At 35.0% G+C, this 20503-nt stretch overlaps 1 protein-coding gene across 4 annotated transcripts in view; it reads right to left on the bottom strand.

The window, feature by feature from the left end:
• ATM (ATM serine/threonine kinase) overlaps positions 1 to 20503 on the bottom strand; it is a 111519-nt gene that overhangs the window by 54504 nt on the left and 36512 nt on the right. For all 4 annotated transcript variants that reach the window (XM_036427292.2, XM_045577833.1, XM_045577831.1 and 1 more), the window contains 14 exons: positions 19891 to 20053; positions 19018 to 19217; positions 17328 to 17410; positions 17078 to 17233; positions 16222 to 16297; positions 15962 to 16092; positions 13509 to 13629; positions 12739 to 12912; positions 11285 to 11454; positions 9521 to 9767; positions 6833 to 6948; positions 5464 to 5590; positions 4581 to 4780; positions 496 to 670 (listed from right to left, as the gene is read on the bottom strand). In XM_036427292.2, coding sequence (XP_036283185.1) covers positions 496 to 670; positions 4581 to 4780; positions 5464 to 5590; positions 6833 to 6948; positions 9521 to 9767; positions 11285 to 11454; positions 12739 to 12912; positions 13509 to 13629; positions 15962 to 16092; positions 16222 to 16297; positions 17078 to 17233; positions 17328 to 17410; positions 19018 to 19217; positions 19891 to 20053 — 2139 coding nt within the window. The remainder of the gene's footprint in view (positions 1 to 495; positions 671 to 4580; positions 4781 to 5463; positions 5591 to 6832; positions 6949 to 9520; positions 9768 to 11284; positions 11455 to 12738; positions 12913 to 13508; positions 13630 to 15961; positions 16093 to 16221; positions 16298 to 17077; positions 17234 to 17327; positions 17411 to 19017; positions 19218 to 19890; positions 20054 to 20503) is intronic.

Genomic DNA, 20503 nt, shown 5'->3' with positions numbered 1-20503 from the left:
GGGGGGTCCTGCACCCCCTCAAAGTCTGGGAGGCCTCAGGGGATGTCTAACTGCTGTGAGCCCGGCTTCTGGCTGAGCAGCGCTGACCTGCGGGAGCGCACTGACCATTAGGGGGCAGTTCCTGTGTTGAGCATTTGCCACCTGGTGATCAGTGCACATCATAGTGACCAGTCATTCTGCCATTCGGTTTATTTGCATATTAGCCTTTTATTATATAGGATACCTTACACACCATCATAGTAGTGCAAACTGCTGTCCTTAGTTTCACTTCAGCATAAGAGACAGAAACTCTTAATTAAATAAAAATTACAAGGTGTTCGGTAATTAAATGGTTATAAAAATAAATTCATTAAGAATGTTTTTCCAATCATTTAAAAAATATATTTTCACTAATATTACGAATTATACCAAGTAAACATGAAACATTCAGCTCCTTTCAAGAATAATTTATACTTGTAATTCAAATATCATTTTGAAAATGGTTTATGAAATTACCTGCTCCTGAATTTCCACATGACTATCCACAAGGGGTATCAGTGTACCAACAATAACATGAAGATGATTTTCTAAAGCATCCTTACAGCAAGTCACTGCAGTGCGGCAAACGTGGCTTAACAGGTCACAACAAAGGGAGAAGCTACGTAATGACACATCCATAAAACGAGAAGGCCTATTATGGGAGTGGGGAAGAGAGAAACAGTAAAGTTCTAGGCAACTTTGACATAAACACATTCTATTGTCATTTTTATTCAGCAGCTCAAATTATGATATGGCTTGAATATAAAAGTCACTTTCACAACCAAATCCTTAAACAAAAAAAAAAAAAAAAAGAAGTGGCATCAGCAAAATGGTGGAGTACACAGCTCCAATCTCTCCTAAGACACTGAATAACAAGAACTATTGTATAAGTTTGTTTCTGTATTGCTTGTTAATTTATTTTGTTAGATTTCACATATAAGTGAAATCATATATTTGTCTTCTTCTGTCTGACTTATTTCACTTATCATAATACCCTCTAGGTTTATCTATGTTGTCATAAATGGCAAGATTTCATTCTTTTTTACAGCTGAGTAAGGTTCCAGTGTGTGTGTGTGTGTGTGTGTGTGTGTGTGTGTGTGTGTACCACACTTTGTCTAGTCATCTATTGATGGGCACTTAGGTTACTTCTATATCTTGGCTATTGGAAATATTAGGTCTAGTAATAATTAATGTCGTTTTCTAATACTTTTTTAAATCGAATTTATTTAAACAATACAACAAAATTTAATCAACAATATAGTTGCCGTTGTTTTCAACTACTTGTGCCCAACGCTCAGGAAGCATTTTAATCCCTCTGTTGTAAAATTCTTGTGATTTTGATGCAAAAAATTCGGTCAATGCATTTTTGAGGCATTCTTCATTATTAAATTTTTTTCCAAGAAGAAAGTTTTGCAAAGAACGAAACAAATGGTAATCGGAAGGGGCAATATCAGGAAAATATGCAGGTTGAGGGAGAACTTCCCATTCCAACTGGTGCAGTTTTTCAGCAGTGATTCTTGCAGTATGCGGTCGTGCGTTATCGTGGTGAAGAATTACGCCCTTCCGATTAATCAGCGCGGGTTCTTTTTCTCTTAAAGCTTGGGCTAACCTTTCCAATTGGGCACTATACACTGCACTTGTAATGGTTTGGTTAGATGGTAAAAGTTCATAATGAAGAATTCCTTTAAAATTCCACCAAACACACAACATCACTTTTTTCGCATGCAAGTCAGGTTTTGGCGTGGGCTGCGGAGCCTCATTTTTGTCCAACCATTGAGGCCGCCTTTTCAAATTAACATACAGCACCCATTCTTCATCTCCGGTAACAATTTGCTCTAAAAACGGCAAACAGTTTTGACGAGAGAGAAGCGAACTGCAAATTGTGACTCTTTGATTACGGTTGTTGTCGGTCAACTCATGAGGAACCCATTTTCCAAACTTTTGGACTTTGCCAAGTGCACGCAATTGATTGGAAATTGTTTTTTGTGAACAATTTAAAGTTGTCGCAAGCTCTTGTTGGGTAATTTGAGGATTTTGCACCAAAAGAGCTTGAAGAGCTTCTTGATCAAAATTGGACACACGGCCTCGACCACTCTTGTCATCTAACGAAAAATTTCCCTCGCGAAATTTCTCAAACCAACGCTGGCATTTTCTGGCGCTAACTGCATCTTGACCAAGAGCACTACAGATGTTTTTTGCAGCCTCACTTGCTTTTCTTCCTAATTGGAACTCGTAAAGCATGCAGTGGCGAATATGCTCTTCATCCGCCATCTTCTTAGCCCTAGTTTTGCAACAAAAACCAAACCAAACACAAACTTTTTCAAGCAAAACTTGTTAATTGCACTTCACACGTTCTGTAGATACCACGTGTTTGAAGGTTATGTCAATACAAGTCAACGCCAAGCAAGATTTTAAACGAATGTTTAAAAACGACATTAATTATTACTAGACCCGTATGCTGTAATGAATATAGGGATGGCTATATCTTTTCGAATTACAGTTTTAAATTTTTAAAAGATATTCAGAGTGGAATTGCTGCGTTATAAGGTATTTGTATTTTGAATTTTTTGAGGAACCTCCATACTGTTTTCCATTGTAGCTGCACCAATTTACAATCCCACCAACAGAAACAAACTCATAGATACAGAGAACAAACTGATGGTGGTCAGATGGAATGTGTAATAGAGAAATGGGTGAAAAAGGTGAAAAAAAATTAGGAAATACAGATTTCCAGTTATAAAAATAGTCATGATGATGTAAGGTACAGCATAGGAAATACAGTCAATATTACTGCATTACCTTTATATGGTGTCAGATAGGTACCAAATTTATCAGGATGATCACATCATACATATAAATATCCAATATCTATGGTATACTATGTGAAACTAATGTAATATACTCTATAAATTATAATTTTAAAAAAGTTTAATAAGGAATGCAGCAGCGTCCTAGCCAGTTTGACTGAGCAGATTGAGCACTGGACTGAGAATTGAAGGGCCCCGGTTTCAATTCTGGTCAAGGGCACATACCTGTGTGTGGGCTCAATCCCTAATAGGAGGCATACAGGAGGCAGCCCATCACGTACTCTCTCCCATCACTGATGTTTCTATCTCCCTCTCCCATCATCTCTAAAATCAATAAAATACATTAAAAAAAAAAAAAAGAATGCAACAGCTCTACTGTTTGTCATGAAAAGGTCTCCAAGAATAATATATAATAAAAACCATTTGTATCAAACAGCAAAATAAAAAAAAATTACCAGTACTTTGTTAGAACTCCTATAAATAGTTAAAGGTTTATAGCAATCAAGCAAACTCTTAACTAGGAAAAAGGCAACCTTAGAACAGGATAGGATTGAAGGGGCAGTTTTCTCCCATACAGAAGTGCTGGCAGAGGTCCCTGTTCCTTTGTTGAGTCTCTATCAATGTCCTCTCCCCAATTCCCACCCTGGGTGATTGCCTGAGGTCCTAACCTACCCAACTTGCAGCCCAACCCCAGCCACTCCCAGTGGCTTTTCAATACAAATGGCCTGTCTTGCATCATGCTGTAGTCTTTTCTGAAATCTCTCAAAGGTTCACAAACCCTAAACAAATACATCTGGCTCAGCATGCCCCGTGCCCCTTGCTAACTGGCCCCAGGCCCAGCACTAATGGGAGTGCTTTGCATCAAATCATACAGGCTAATCCTGAGTTATATCTTCTTTTATAAAAAACAGGTAATCTAGTGAGTAAATGGGTTTCTCAAGTTCTATGAGACAATCAAACAAACTACTCAGACACAAGGCAGGTGGGGTCATTAGAACCTATAATCTACAGCCAGGTGGTCAGAGGCACAGATGATAACCTAGACTTGCCACTGGCATGTGATTGGGATGGGGGGTAAGGGGAGGAAATCTTATAGAACTGAGAGCCTTTAACCTCTGGGATCTGACACTGTCTCAACAATGTTGAGTTGAATTGTAGGACACCCAGTTGGGTCTGGAGAATTCCTTGGGTAGGTGTGAAAAACCTCCTCCCCGTCACCCCTCCCCACACACTCATTGGAATTGGTGATCAGAACTGCTATGGTAACATATATTTCAAGCCATCTAAAATTAGAATTTTTATTTTAAAGACCATTAGTAATTAAGATTTCTAGACTTGGAGAAGTAGTAGTGAAAGTTATTTTTAAAAAAGAAAAAGATAAAGAAAAAAAAACCCATAGATTTAAATTCAGGAAACAATACTCTGGTGTCTACCTCTTACCAGCATATAAATTTTCAATTAAGATAACAGGGTAGCCGAGGCTGGTTTGGCTCAATGGATGGAGCGTCGGCTTGGGGACTGAAAGGTCCCGGGTTCGATTCCGGTCAAGGGCATGTATCTTGGTTGCGGGCATATCCCCAGTAGGGAGTGTGCAAGAGGCAGCTGATCGATGACTCTCTCTCATCGATGTTTCTAACTCTCTATCTCTCTCCCTTCCTCTCTGTAAAAAATCAATAAAATATATTAAAAAAAAAAAAAAAAAAAAGATAACAGGGTAGAAAAATACTTAAATCTTGGTCTATATATATTATTTACCTTTTGTTGATATAGTGAATCAAAGTATAAATGACATCTCGAAGAACAAAGGCCCAAGCTCCTCCTAAGCCAGTTTTTATATCTTTCAATAATAAACCAACAAATAGGTGATATATTTTAAGAATTCTGTGCTTTTTATAAACATTATTTGTCTCTGTGGCTTGTTCACATATGGCTAAAAGAATTTTCTGATAGGAATCCTAGAAAATAAAGATACATTTTAGTAAAAACTTATCAAATCACATATACTCAGGTATAATAAATACATTTTGTACTCAAAATAAATTACAGAATTTAGTTTTGGGTCTGATATCAAATGCAAAATATTACATTAAAAATTACTATCTTAAACATAACAACTATTGTCAATTTATTTAATTTTTATGCACTATAATTAAATAGCATATTTGCCTGGCTGGTGTGGCTCAGTGGTTGAACATCGACCAGAAGGTCATGGTTAGATTCCCAGTCCGGGCACATGCCCAGGTTGAGGGCTTGATCCCCAGTAGAGGGCATGCAAAAGACAGCTGATCAATGATTCTTTCATCTTTTAATGTTCCTATCCCTTCCTCTCTATAAAATCCATAAAAGCATTATTTTTTATAAATTAAAAATTATAACATATTTTTTTAAATCTGAGCTAATATATGACTAAAATGTAACAAAAAAATTCAGCCCTCATATGTGACACATTTTAATTAATACTGACAAGTAAAATATCAAGATATAAACTTGTAAATAAGTGTTTTTCTTCTTAATTTATTCATTATTGAATTTTCCATTTGTTTACTTTTTTCTCCTTACTATGTACATATACAGATTTTCTGGCTGAAAAAAAGAAGGAATTCTCGTCTCAGTTACTATACTACTAATGTATACTTACAGGACTTTTGGAAAGAATTTCTAAAATGCTTTTAAACTTGGTTTTATGGCAACTGCTGATATAGGCAAATGTTGCTTTAATCACATGCGATGGAAAATGAGGTGGATTAGGAGCAGGATCCAAATCCCTAAGAGTTATAGGGAAAAAGTAATCAGTTTCAGAACAAAATAATCAAGAAAAAATAGACTTGGTTGACAGAACACTGAAATTCTAGAATAAAAATTTAATTATAATAACCTCAAATTTAAAAATTATTTCTCTACTGAAAAACTACTTTTAACAAAATGACATATCATAGTCTATATTCATCAACCAGAGTATCTACATACCTTTACCTTAAGATTTAATCAGTTTTTAAATGATTTGCTTAAAAAGACCTTTTATAAAGTTAATTGTGATCCCACAAAGGAGGCTTAATGTCACTCATTCTACTTTAGGTCTGAATTAAAGCTCTATGCTAGTATTATAAACGAAATACTATTTAAGACACAGCAATCAAACACTAAATCACATGAAATTATACACACACACACACACAAACACACACACACACTTTGGTAGGTGGGGCATATTAAAAAAATAAAGGATGCTTTTTATCCATTCACAAGATCAAGCTGGGAAAATAATTAACATTCATGTACAACCAAGTGGGTTTACACATCCAAATTAAATTGTAGCATAGTAATAATCTGATAGCTAATGAAAGTGATAAAGGAAAGGTGATCTAAAAATGCAAGTCAGCCAAAACCGGTTTGGCTCAGTGGATAGAGTGTCGGCCTGCAGTCTAAAAGGTCCCGGGTCCGATTCCGGTCAGGGGCATGTACCTTGGTTGTGGGCACATTCTCAGTAGGGGGTGTGCAAGAGGCAGCTGATAGATGATTCTCTCTCATCAATATTTCTAACTCTCTATCCCTCTCTCTTCCTCCCTGTAAAAAATCAATAAGATATATTTAAAAAAATAAAAACGCAAGTCATAGATAAGGAGAGAACATAAAATAAAGTGTTATAAGGAAGAAAATCTGAAGAGACAACCAATGACACAATGCTCAAATACTACAGAAACACTGAAGCAAAAAGCTCACTGAATTTGCAAACAGGTCAATTAGAAAAAAAACAGTTATTGCAGCAAGGCTACAGTAGAAGCAGATAGGTAATTACTTCAATTCAAAGGAAGTCATTTTAAAAGAAATAATTTAAAAGCAGAGTATGTGCCTAAAAACTGAAAGACAATTAAAGATGTCAACCAATACACTTGCCAATAAACTTCTGAAGTTGCAGCTAATTCTCTAAGTCTAAAATACGCATACCCTAATAAATATATTATGGAAAAAATTAAATTTAAAAATAAATTAAAATAAAATACCCATACCCTGAAAGGTCACAGAGGTCAGTGCTTTGGTTGGCACCAGCAGTCCCAGGTTCATGTAATGTCATCAGTAACTCGACCACAATCTCTGGCAAATTAGTAACGAATAAATGGTCAATCTGCAAGGATATAAAATTAAATAAGTTTTTATGTCTATGACCTTTAAGATAGCTCAAGGGGCTCATATTATTGCCTCATTTCCAATATTATTGAGTGACCATAGAAGAGAATAGATGACCAATGGTCTATCTACAAGACATGCACCTAACTCCATTTTTTTTCTGTTATGCAGCCAATTTATAAATGGAGAGGAAAATAAAGAAACCACACCAAATAAGGCTCCCTTAATATGACCCTTTAATTTTAAAGAATCATTTTAGCTGAGCTGGCATGGCTTAGTGGGTGAGCGTTGACCTATGTACCAGGAGGTCCCGATTGGATTCCTGGTCAGGGCATATGCCCAGGTTGAAGGTTTAGTCCTCAGGGTGAGGTGTATAGGTGGCAGCCAATTGATTATTCTCTCCCTCTCCCTTTTTCTCTCAAATCAATAAAAAAATTATATATTTTTAAAAGAACCATTTTAATTGATGAAGGCTTCAGGTCTACATTAAATTGCTCAATCTAATTTCCTTGACGGGGTGGGAAGGTCCCTGTAGCAATCAAGCAGACAGCAGGGCCCTGCTTGCCCCTGGCTTTGGCGGCAAGGGGCAAGCAGTCCCTCACAGGGCTCCCACAGAGAGCAGACAGCAAAGCCCTGCTTGCCTCTGGCCCAGCAGCTAAGGGCAAGCAGGTCTGCAGAGAGCAGAGAACCACAGGGAGTAGGCCTAAGCTGTCAGTTGGCTCCCAGACTGGAGAGGGGACACGTTGGGCTGAGGGACCTCCCCAATTTGCGCAAATTTCATGCACTGGGCCCCTAGTTTAGTATATTTCTTTTACCAAGAAGCTAAGATATCAAGGTTTAATGTAATAACTTTCCTTCCTAGACTAACTCAGATTGAAAATTGCTATCGTTTGACCTAACACATAAAAAAAAGAATAGTAAGATCAGGCCTGCTCAGAAGTCTAAGCTAAGAGATTGGGAGGGAGTGGGTAGAAACAGAGTGTTTCTCATAAATTCCATTACCTCTGGTGTTTCAACATCTGTTCCAACTGTCACATTTGTCACCAGACTAGACTTACAACCGCCTGACTGGCAATTGTCTACCTAAGTATCTTTGAATCCTGCTGTTCCATTTCTTGGTTCAACATAGATAACTGGGCAACCAAAAAAAAACACAAAAAACTCTTGAAGTTCATCCTATTATAATTCTTACTAGAGGCCTGCTGCACAAAGATTCATGCAACAGGCCTGCCTTCCCCTGGCTGCCGGCACCAGTTTTCCTCCAGTTCCCGGGACCCAAGCCTTTGCTCTGGTCGCAGTGGAGAAACCAAGCCTCTTCAGTCTTCAGCCGTCTTCAGTCTTTACTCGGGCCAGAGCCTTCAGTCTTTGCTCTGTGCCTGTGCATGCAAATTAACCCGCCATCTTTGTTTGGTTAATTTGCATACTTGCTCCTGATTGGCTGGTGGGCATCATGGAGGTATGGTCAATTTTCATGTTTCTCTTTTATTAGTGTAGATATTAACCAAATTTGTTAGCCACCCTTACTTTCATTGAAAAAAAATTTGAACTGACCAATCATCTTTTACCTTAAAAAAAGATTATACAGGTGGGGCAAAATTAAGTTTATAGCTATGAATACATAAAACAGTTTATTTTTGTATTATTGATTAATTATTGTACTATTTTCCATAAGAGCAACGGTAACCCTACTTTTGCCACAACCTGTATATATGCTTTAATATAAGTTGCCTCAAATAAATTTGAATTTATGTAAAATACTGTAAATCAAAAATTGTTAGACCCTTTTTTACTTGAGTTCATCTTTATCGAACAATGAATACTTTATATATACTAAGTGGTTAGGATGCATCACCAAGAAAGAAAAAGGAAAATTCTACCTTCATAGTGCTTATAGTAGAGATGATTGATAAAAAACAATGAACATAATCCCTAAGTCAATGATATCATATATCAAAAGGTAGTTGTGAAAAAAAGCAAGAGCAGGGTATGGAAATTCGGGGTTGTATTTTTCTTTGAAAAGTGAAGGGTTTAATGAGATTAAAGCAGAAATTAGGAAGATTTTCCTATACACTGTTCAGTACTGGTTGAATTTAACTTGCATTTATTATTACTGTCAATTAAAATAAATTTTAGAAAAAAAATTATTTAAAAGTTATGCTGATTAAAAGCATTTCATTTAAAAGCCGATCAAACCCAGCTGGTGTAGCTCAGTTGTTGAGCGTTGACTATGTACTAAAGGGTCACTGGTTTGATTCCCTGTCAGGGCACATGCCCAGGTTTCAGCTTCTATCCCCAGTAGGGGCATGCAGGAGGCAGCTATTGATGATGTCTCATGTAAAATTGAAGTTTCTATCTTTATATCCTTCTCCTTACCACTCTCTCTAAAAATATCAATAAAAGTATATTTTTTAAAGCCAATCAAAAGGATAGAACACTACAACAATTCATGGACTGTCTATGCTAGATAGTGATTTCCTCATTAAATTTAACTTCATAAAGAGCCTTAAAATTTTAAAGTTACATCTCATATCAATTAGGGAATAAAATGTAAGTAGAAGTTGAAGTCATACCTGTTTTCCTAGTAAGTTTTCATCTTTAAGCATATCATAAACTTTGGTAGCAGTCTCTCTTTGCTGTGCCATCCCACTGTCTCCTGTGCTCTCATAGGCAAAGTAAGGAAGAATATTGACAAGAATCTTTGGAAAACAGTCTATTAGAAGATGCTTCCAATCTTCCTGAATGTGATTAGCAATGGATTTCACCTCATCAAAATCACTTCTGATCACCAGGTGTGGAATCAAAACCTTATAACAAGATCTAAGATATAAAAAATTAAAATATATATATTGTATATAACTTTTCAAAGTAAAAATTTTATTATAGTTATTAAAATAATAAAATTATTTAAATAAATATTAGAATATTATTTTATCTAGCTGAAGCATTCTTACTGTAATTTTATAAGTGGAAAAATGAAGTACATTTTAGCCACATTAAAAAGAATAGAGATCAGCCGAGACCAGTTTGGCTCAGTGGATAAGAGCGTCGGCCTGTGAACTGAAAGGTCCCAGGTTCGATTCTGGTCAAGGGCATGTACTTTGGTTTGCGGGCACATCCCCAGTAGGGGTGGTGCAAGAGGCAGCTGATCGATGATTCTCTCTCATTGATGTTTCTAACTATCCCTCTCCCTTCCTCTCTGTAAAAAAATCAATAAAATATTTTTTTTAAAAACAATAGAGATCACAGAATATACTACCCTAATTCTATGATAAAAAAACCTAGAATTTATGTTTACTTCTTTGGCATAAGTAATTTATATAACACTAGAGGCCTGGTGCATGAAATTTGTGCATGAGTAGGGTCCATAGGCCTGTTTGGTGATCAGAGCAGATTGGGGCCTTCTGGCTGCCAGCTGAGGCCTCCCTTCTCCTGACTACATGTTGGCGGCCAGGGCCTTCTTTCCTTTTACACCATCCCCCGGTGGTCAGTGCATGTCATAGCAAATGATCGAACTCCCGGTTGGTTGAACTCCCAAGGAGACACTTTGCATATTAGGAATATATATATATATAGTGCTATATATATGTATGTGTGTGTGTGTGTGTGTGTGTGTGTGTGTGTTATATATGTATATATATATATATGTGTGTGTGTTATATATATATAGTGTTATATATATATATATATATATATATATATATATATATATATATGTGATTGTAAAATGAAATGTGAAAGCAATTTTTAAATTCAAAGAATAAATGTAAATATTATTGCCAAACTAACTAAGGACCGCTAAACAATAATGAACAGCCTTCCCATCATCCCGTGTACACATTACTCTTCAGTTGTTTCAAACCTTTCCATCTTCAAAATTTTCTTCTCTATAGAGTTAGCTAAATAAATACTTTTACATTAAAATAGAATGACTAAATGTCCTACAGTCAAACAACAGAAAATAAAAACAAGGCAGAAATAACCAGTCACTATTGCTTTATCTTTCACTTTTCATAGAAAAGATTACCAAATGTTAAAACTAAAAGAACATTAAGATCTCCTTGTATAAATCCTTCACTTTACAGATTTAAAAAATCAAGTCCCAAGAGATGGTTACATGGCTTGTGTAGTCACATAACTGGTAACTGGCATGACTAAGACCAGATCCAAAGTCCAGGGATTCCATTCAATACACTTTCATTAAAATAAGCTGTCCTGCTTCTCATGCTATAAACCTCCCACATCTGTGCATGGGGGGCTAGAGAGGGAGGAGGGGCTGGGATTGCCAAACATTATTATCTAATTTTAAGTTAAACATAGTTCACATATAAACCTACCTATAGAAATCCCCAATGTTTGTGTAATTTAACAAAATAAAAGGAAAAGAAGATAAGCTGTTTTCAGTATCTTGAAGATTTAGCCATTCCAAAACCAGATAATCCAAGTGAGAAGCCATGAAGTCTTCTAAATGTCTATATCCAAAAGTTTCAGAAATTTTTTCTAAAACCTATACAAATAAAAAAGAAGGCAATACTTTAAGAAAATAGCAAAACAATGTTATTTAAATCCTTGCTAATATTTACTAACAGTCTATCTTTAAGCACTCATTTAACTTTTCTTTATCTTGAATTATTCATCTATAAGATGGGGATAATAAAAGTATCCATTTCAACAAGACTAAATAAGAAAAATGTACTTAATATAATTAGCACCATGCCTGGCACATAGCAAATTCTTAATAAATGTTAATAAAAACAGAGAAAGTTGAAATTTTAAACATTTAATTATATTCCAAAGTCTAAAGCAGGAATAGGGAATCTTTTACTGCCAAGGGCCATTTGGATATTTATAACATCATTCACGGTCCATACTAAATTATCAACTTAAAAATGAGCCTGCAATATTTGGTCAAACGATCAATTCACTCACCCCTAATGCCTTGGTAGGGCCAGACCAAATGATTTCATGGGCCTATATGGCCCATGGGGAAGATGTTCTCCACCCCTGGTCTAAAGTAAAATAATTCTTCCTCTCAGTCCTGAACCCAAAAGAGAAAATACTAAACATTGTATTCCCATTACAATAATAACTAGGTGATGCAACTGTTTGTTTGTTTGTTTGTTTGTTTGTTTGTTTTAAAAAAGCAACTATCTTAATCCTGAGAAGTAAAAGGTTAATTTGTCTAAGACTGATTACCCATGGGTTTGCTGGCCTATTGCAAAGCCCCATAGAAACCAGGTTGTCAGCAGGCTACTGAGCTGTCACCGGTTCATCATATAAAAATCTACACTGGGAGGGCTTGGAACTTCCCAAACTATGAATGCTGAGGTAGTGGAACAAGCCAGGAATGAACATTCTACAATACTGTGCTGATAAAATTGCAAGGCTAGACCCCAGTCTTCCCTTCCTAATCATGCAACTTAAAAGCTCTAAAATTTCCTGCCTAACTGTGCTAGATCCCAATGTCCTGCCCCAGAATCATCCAGGCAGGACACTCACTACTGCTGTTTTCTCTGTTTCAGTCAAAAAATGCTATTCCTGAGGGCCTGGTCTGCATGACAACAGGTCATTCACCCTTGTTAGTTTAATGAATACCTGTGAAATGTCCTTGAACAGAATGAAAGAAATAACATGGTATAAGATAAATACACTATTTTAAAACACATTATTAAAACATAAAACTGTCTCTAAGTCTTTTGTAAGTGCCACTTTAAAATTCTAGTTTAACTTTTTTAATAGTTTAAAAATTACCCAAGGAAGATTATAATAATAAATATTCATCCACGTGTACCTTTTTAATGAGTTGAGGTTCTAATCCATTATCTTTTACAGACTTGCATAGGGCAAACAAAGCCTGCTTTTCACAGACAGGACTACAGTATAAAACCACAGCCATTGTCATCAGCAAGACAGCTTTTCTATTATAAATCTCATCCAAAAGTTCAGGGTTCTCAGCTCCGTGGGACTTTAAAAGAATTTTCAGAACAATAAATATAAATGTTTAAACATTACAAATAAACCAATGAGATAAAGTGAAAGTACACTATGATAACATTTAAGCCGCCAATGAACAGTTTTAAATCCTATAGTAGTGATGAAGCTCAGAGTAGAGATTTTGAGAAAATATCAGAGTTTCTAGATTGCTTTTGATAACATATTAAGATTGTTTTTGATAACATATTAAGGAAAGAACTGCTAAACATTTCAGTGATTTATAAAATACATTAAAAAGAAAAAGAAAGAAATTGCAAGTAGATGAGAGAGGTTAAAAAGTTCCTCTCCAACTATCAAGTATACTTCGTAAGATGTATATCATCATTACAACAATATATACCTCTTTATAGTCTTTAAAATATTATCATATCTTTATCAAAAGGAACAATCAAAACATGCAACTAGATAGGATGACATACTCTTTTCCACCTTTCCTGTTATAGTCTAACTTTATAGTTAGATAGAAACTATTAGATAGAAACTGTCTTGTGCCAAAGTTGGTAAAGTAATATATGGTATATTTATAGAAAGTATACAATAATAGCAAATACACATTACTAAAATTACCACTGCTCTCATTCCTTCCTGAGCTTTCAGGTACGCGTTTTCAAAAGCTGTTTGCTGAAGCTTCAAGGGAAGTGCTTTCAATAATGTGGAAGAACCTGCTTGTTTCATATCCTGAAATAACCTTAAAAAAAAAAAAAGTGAAATAATTTTTTACTTTAAACCTTATTTCCCATTACATATTACATATTACAGGACAAAAATAAGTCACTCTGTGAGACATACTAGTAAGTCTTCTTTCAAAAGACAAGAAAATATGAGTGCATTTAAAAGAGGTTAAAATCCATTGCTGAATAATAGTAGTCTTTACCATATTCTCCATTTTCCCCTAGACCCAAAAAGGGTCTCAAAGACCTTTTAGCTTAATGTGCAAACCTGAATTGGCCTGAACTCAAAGTACTCAGAAAAGGGAAATTGTCCCCTGGTCTAATGCCAATTAGAAAGAGCCACAGACTCATTAGTATGTTAACCTATTCTAATATTCAATCATCTTGATATTCCACTTAAATATTTTATGTTATGGAAAACAGTTATCAGTGCCATTTGCAAAAAATCCTAGTATATTTAAGGAAAACTCTTCAATAACTTTTGTCCTTTATGTTCTTTTAGTATCAAGACTTTTAAGCTTTTTGGTGTTCCTCTGATTCCTTCAATTTCTTTAATTCCTCTTAAAATGTCCAATATTAGATACCTAACAAGTAAACACCTAAATGAGAAATCAGCAAGTGCTATGTTCATGCCATTCTTTAATTTATACATTTTTTAATCTTAAAAGATTATGCAATGCTACTACTACACTGCTTTATTACATTCAACTTATGATCCTCTATAACTTCATCTTTTTTAAGTTCTTTTAAAAAATGCTTTTATTAAAGTATAATTTGCATACAATTATTACAATAATTTCATAGTGACTCAACATTTATATACTCTATGTGATCATCACACTAAGGCTAGCAACGATCTGTCACATGCAAAGCTATTACATTATTATTGACTATATTTCCTGAGCTGTATACTATACCTTCGTGGCTTATTTATTTTATAGCTAGAAGACTATGCCTCTCATTCCCCTTCATCTTTTTCATCCATCCCCCCCTTACTTCTGGCAGCTATAATTTTTTTCTTTGTTTTTTTGAGTATAACTTTAGGGCTTTAATTCAGTATATATTTTCTATCCTCTAAGACTTGAAGTAAAGCACACATTCATTAGCAACCCTTACAATGCACCATGGTTTACTGAAGACTCGCATACCTGAGGAGTTAGACACAATTCTATTGATACAAACATTATTTCATCATATTCAAACTTTGAATACATTAGGTTATCTAACACATATATTGAGGTGACTACTGGAGAAATTTCTTTACAGTGATTTTTAAATATTGGTCACTTACATGTGAACAACAGTTACTCAAAATGATTTTCTGTTTAACTGTAAAGTATAATGTAATTTTTTAAAATATTCATTGATTTTTGGAAATTATTAAACACCAGCCACATAGCAAGTATTGTTTTAGGTGCTAAATCAACAGACAAAACAATGCCATCCAGGATCATATATCCTGGGTAGTAGACACACCTCATTCAACTCAATCACTTACGAGCTCTGTCGCACTGATCAAGCTACTTTATCTCTTTAAGTCAAAGAGTTTTCATTTATAAATTGGAGAAAATAATAAAATATAAAAACCAGGCCCAGCTGGGGTGGCTCAGTAGTTGAGTATCAATCTATGAACCAGGAGATCATGGTTCAATTCCTGGTCAGGGTGAATGCCTGGGTTGCGGGCTCCATCCCAGGAGGCACACAACAATGATTCTTTCTCATCATTGATGTTATTCTCTCTCTCTCTTTCTCTTTTACCTTCCTCTCTGAAATCAGTGAAAATATCCTATATAATAAAAGGCTGATATGCAAATCAACTAAACAGCAGAACGACTGGTCACTATGACACACACTGACCATCAGGGGGCCGATGCTCAATGCAGGAGCCGCCCCCTAGTGATCAGTGCACTCCCACAGGGGGAACGCCACTCAGCCAGAAGGTGGAATAACAGCTGGAGAGCACAGCGGAGGTGGTGGGAGCCTCCCCTGACTCCGCGGCAGTGCTAAGAATGACCAACTGCACCTAAGCCATCAGTCAGAAATCCCCCAAGGGCTCCCAGACTTCAAGAGAGCACAGGCTGTGCTGAAGGACACCTCCCCTAACACCCTGAGTACACGAATTTCATGCACTGGGCCTCTAGTGTGTGTGTGTGTGTATGTGTGTGTGTAAAAGCCAGGCATACAGTATATGCTCAATAACTATTAGCTTTTTTTAAACAATTATAGTTGACATAGTTGGTTAGCTATTTTAATTATATTTTGATATTGCAACGAGTAACCCATGACTATGCTAGCATTGCATTGATATCTGCAACATTCTAGACATTTCATAAATATTTGACTCGTTACCTATTGATTGATTCTGCAGCCAACATGCGAACTTGGTGATCATTATCAGCAAGAAATTGTGGAAATACTTCATTTACAGAAAAATTTTTTTCCATTAAATTAAGAATAGCCCACTCTGAACAAGGATCAGCCTATGGGAAAAGAACAACTTAGGTTAAATATGAAATACTAAGAGAGAAATCATCCATTAACAAACAGAAACAAAGTCGGTTTTTAAATTTTATGGAAAAGTTTCTAGCACTTAATGTGGAGTAACTCACCTCAAGCAAAGTTTTCAGGCATTTTACTAGTGCCATTCTTATAGAGGATGTGCATTTTCCCTCCTTGATTAATTTCCTGAAATAAAGTTTTTCAATGTCAAATAATTATTCCAATAAAAGCACAGTAAAAAAAAAAAAAATCACTTCCAAAATTTCTTTCCATGTTAACTTTAATCATTATGTGGCCATGCCAATATTCTCATCTTCCAAAAAGAATTCCATATAAAAGAAATGCTTAATAGTTCATTTTAATGTATATTATTAGACTTATATGATTATGTCCAATTTGGGGGCTATCTTACTTCAGCTAACCATGTTACAGTAATCTTAATTTAAAGGGAAATATTTTTAAGTCTTTGTTGTTATATCAAAAATTTAAAAACCATTTCTATTTTGATTCAGAAGTCCTTTACAGTCAAATGATATGAGAGCTCTAAATTATACATATATGTTCTATTCTGTAAATATCATGGTGTTGTCTCACACTATGGTTATATACATAAAATAACCAGATACTAATAAGGCCAATTTGTTCATTTTAGGAACAAAACAATTCAATTGATTTAGACATGATGTACTCTGCTTTATTCATCATACATGTCAAACTATTAAGTGATTCTAAATTTGCAGAGAAATACTAAACACACTTTAGAAAGCCTAGCCTTAAGAAAAATACAATGTGGTTCTTCAAGAAATTAAGGGGGGGGGAAACAAAAATTACATTTACCATTGCTAGAAGAATATATAATTATAATTAAGGATTAGACAAAATCACTAATGCAGAAAAATAAAACTTACATCTGTATCAGAAGAAGCAAAAGATAAATAAGGACTCCACAGAATAATCTGTACCTACCAAAATGCTTCAATAACTGTTAGAAAGTGTCCTTGAGCATCCTTCGTGTTCTGAGAATCCATATTGCCTTGACACAGGTTCCCCACTATATAAATGACGTGGTTCAAAACTGTCTTACAAACATCTTGGTCACGACGATATAAAGAACACAATTTGCTATGGTGGAAAAAGTTTAACTTTATAAGTATAACAGAATACATCAGTTAGTTGATAAATTTTAAGTGAGTATAACATGATTTTAATTGCTTACGATAATGGTTTCAGAAGTTCAACAACATCTTCCATTGGCAAAGGATATTCTTCTCCAGGAAGCTCCTTTAAAAGCACTAGATACTAAGATAGTTGGGTAGAATGGGGGTGGGGAGTGAGAAATCAATTGTTTTTAAACATGTCATTTTCTTAAATAAGTATATATTTAACCACAAATTCATATATATATATATATATATATATATATATATATATATAATTATATATATGACGATGCAAGTTTTTTGTTAAACTTGTTATATATATAATTAATATATACCTACACACATAATTCATATATACATACACACATAATTCGTATATACATACACACAAGACTAGTGAATTTTTTAAAAGGTAGTATAGTAAAAAAATAAAATAAAATAAAATTAAAAAAGCATTTGTGCTCAAACAGAGCTGGATTCAAATCCCAGCACAACTTATTATTTGTGTGGTTAAAAAACTTGCAATGTCACCCAACCAGTGTTGTTCAGTAGTTGAGCATCAACCCAGGAACTAAGAAGTCACTGATTCGAATCCCAGTCACGGCACATGCCCATGTTGCATGCTCGATTCAAAAGTAGGGGGCTTACAGGAGGCAGCCAATCTATGATTCTCAAGGAACAATATTTCTATCTCTATATCCCTCTTCTTTCTTCTGTCTCTAAAGATCAATAAAAATATTTTAAAAACAAAAAACGTGCATCGTCATCTAAGCCTTTGTACTCACACCTGTAAAATGGGGATGTAGCAGGGTTTGACTATATTCTGTGCAGTGAGAAAACCTTAAGTCATTTTCAAAGTCCATTATTTCTTACTTCTTTTCAGTCAGGTCAAGTTTCTAAGCTTTCTAAATCTCCATTTTCCAACTAATGAAAAGAAAACAGGATTCCACCTAGTCTCCTATCTACATATTCCAGGACTTCTGTGAGGATCAAATGAGATGAGGCATGGAAAAACATTTGGTTAAAGTGTAAAGTGTTTCCACCTGGCTATAAAGCAAGTCGTGTTTCTGAGCTGAAGAAAATCCAAGGAAGCTACGGTAGTTGCTAGGGAGAGGAAGCCAGGCATTGCTACATGACATCATTACCTGGCGCCCATAGCCACCGTTTCTTGGCTGGGCTGTGGGCCACATTTTGTGCCACGGAGTCTCAGCAGCGTGGGCTGCAATTTGAAGGGCTGTCGCTCCATGGTGGTGGCAGGACCTGTGTCCCACTTCGGGAAAGCTGAGTGTTGCTTTGTCGATGCCAGATCCGCATTGCCATTTCTCTGTAAATGGCCAGTGCGCATCACGGCAGCTCCTGTGTTGAATATCTGCCCATTGTGGTCAGTGCACGTCACAGTGACCGGTCAGACGGTCAGACACTTAGCATATTAGCCTCTTATATATAGATAGATTACTTTTACATTCAGAACCTGTATTTCTTGGCCTAGTTTAAAATAACTTATAATTAAGTATACCTAAAGATAATAAATCTACCTAAAGTCAATCCAAGTTTTAATGTTTTTGTAACTATGTAAAGGAAAAACACTTTAAAGGAAAAAGTGTATTTTATAACTAGTCTCAGAATCATTTCTCAAGAAAGCAATTTCAACACTTTAAAGATACTATGTGATTCTGATGTCAGTCTATTATATTCAGCAGCAATGCCAGACAGAACTGAAAAGAATCTTCATTTTACTTTACTCACCATGTGTAGGTGGAGAGATTTGGTAAGGTCTAGTATACTAGGATCAATTAACATTAACAATTTCCTCCGAATATCAACTGCTCTAAATGACACAGGACTGTTCTGAGCAGTGGTTACGCCTATGCACAAGAACTTGAGCATGTCTAAAAAAAGTAGATCTTGCTTTGACAGATGTTCCTCAGCTAAAGGATTCATGGCACCTAAAAATAAAAAGCACTTATTAAAACTAAGAGCAGAGCACAACAGCCACATACATAGAACATTATTAGCTCAAATAGCTTCCCCTCTATGAAGGAGAAAAAAAAAAAGTATATGATAAACAAAATTATGGTGAGATCAATTAAAAATTAAAAGCTTCAAAATTCTTCATTAAAAGTTACCCACGATTTTATCATCAAGAAATGATCTACCGTATGGAAAAATCTATATGAACAAACATTCAGTGCAGTACTATTAATTATAAGAAAATAGAAAAGAAATCTAAACTTCTAACAGTAAATAATGGTCAAGCGGTTTGCCACTCTGTTGATTAATGAGTTTGCCCACCACTGGTCTATACAAAATAACAGAAAAAGCTTAAAAGGATGGGATTATGGGTATTTTATCACTCTCCTGCTTTCGATTTTCAAAAAAAAAAATCTATGATATGATTTTCTGTAGTGATTATTTCAATTTTCCTTATGAAGAATAGAAAACTAATAAATTCCATTAAAATTGGAGAATCTAATGGGTACAGAAAATACAATCCTAATAGACTATCACTATACCAAAAGGAAATAAAATGAGCATACAATTGGTATCTATGAGGATTTTTGTAATGTCAAACCAATATGAAGAAATAAAAGAAATTCCACAAAGTAAATATATATTTACCAATAGTGAGCTGGCTCTCTCCAGATTCGTTTGCATCACTAACACTACTAGCAGGGTAATCATTAAACAGACTCATGGATGACTGGTTCTCCATCTCCTTTATATTTTCATCAATGTCATCTTCCACTTGTCCATAATCAAGTGGCTTTTTTATAAAGGAGACCTTCAAAAGAGAAAGAAAGATATTTTTTCAAGTTCTTCTTTCTAAAGCATGTATTAATTAAATTTCCCCTAATCATATGGCTCAAGATCCATGTGCGTGAACACTGCAGTATTCCATTAAATGTCCAACAATAAAAAAATGGATAAAAATAGTAATGTCTACCTAACAGAATAATTTGTTACACTAAGAAATTTTACAAAAAATTTGTTACACTAAGAAATTTTAACACTACCCAAAATTAATAACAGAATGGAAAAAGGTGTAAATTGATATGATTATTTTGAGAACAATTAATATACCCCTGAAAAATATATAAAATTCACATTGCTTCTTAAGAAGTAACTTCATCCTTCATAGGTACATATATAAGTAGACAAAACAATCTGTACCATAGAACTCTTTGTAGTAGAAAAAAGTAGAAACTACTTAAAATATTAAGACCTGACGCAC

This window comes from Pipistrellus kuhlii, unplaced genomic scaffold, assembly GCF_014108245.1.
Source record: "Pipistrellus kuhlii isolate mPipKuh1 unplaced genomic scaffold, mPipKuh1.p scaffold_m20_p_9, whole genome shotgun sequence".
Lineage (NCBI taxonomy): Eukaryota > Metazoa > Chordata > Mammalia > Chiroptera > Vespertilionidae > Pipistrellus > Pipistrellus kuhlii.
The sequence above is the reverse complement of the archived record's forward strand: the minus strand, read 5'-3'. Positions and strand labels throughout refer to the sequence as shown.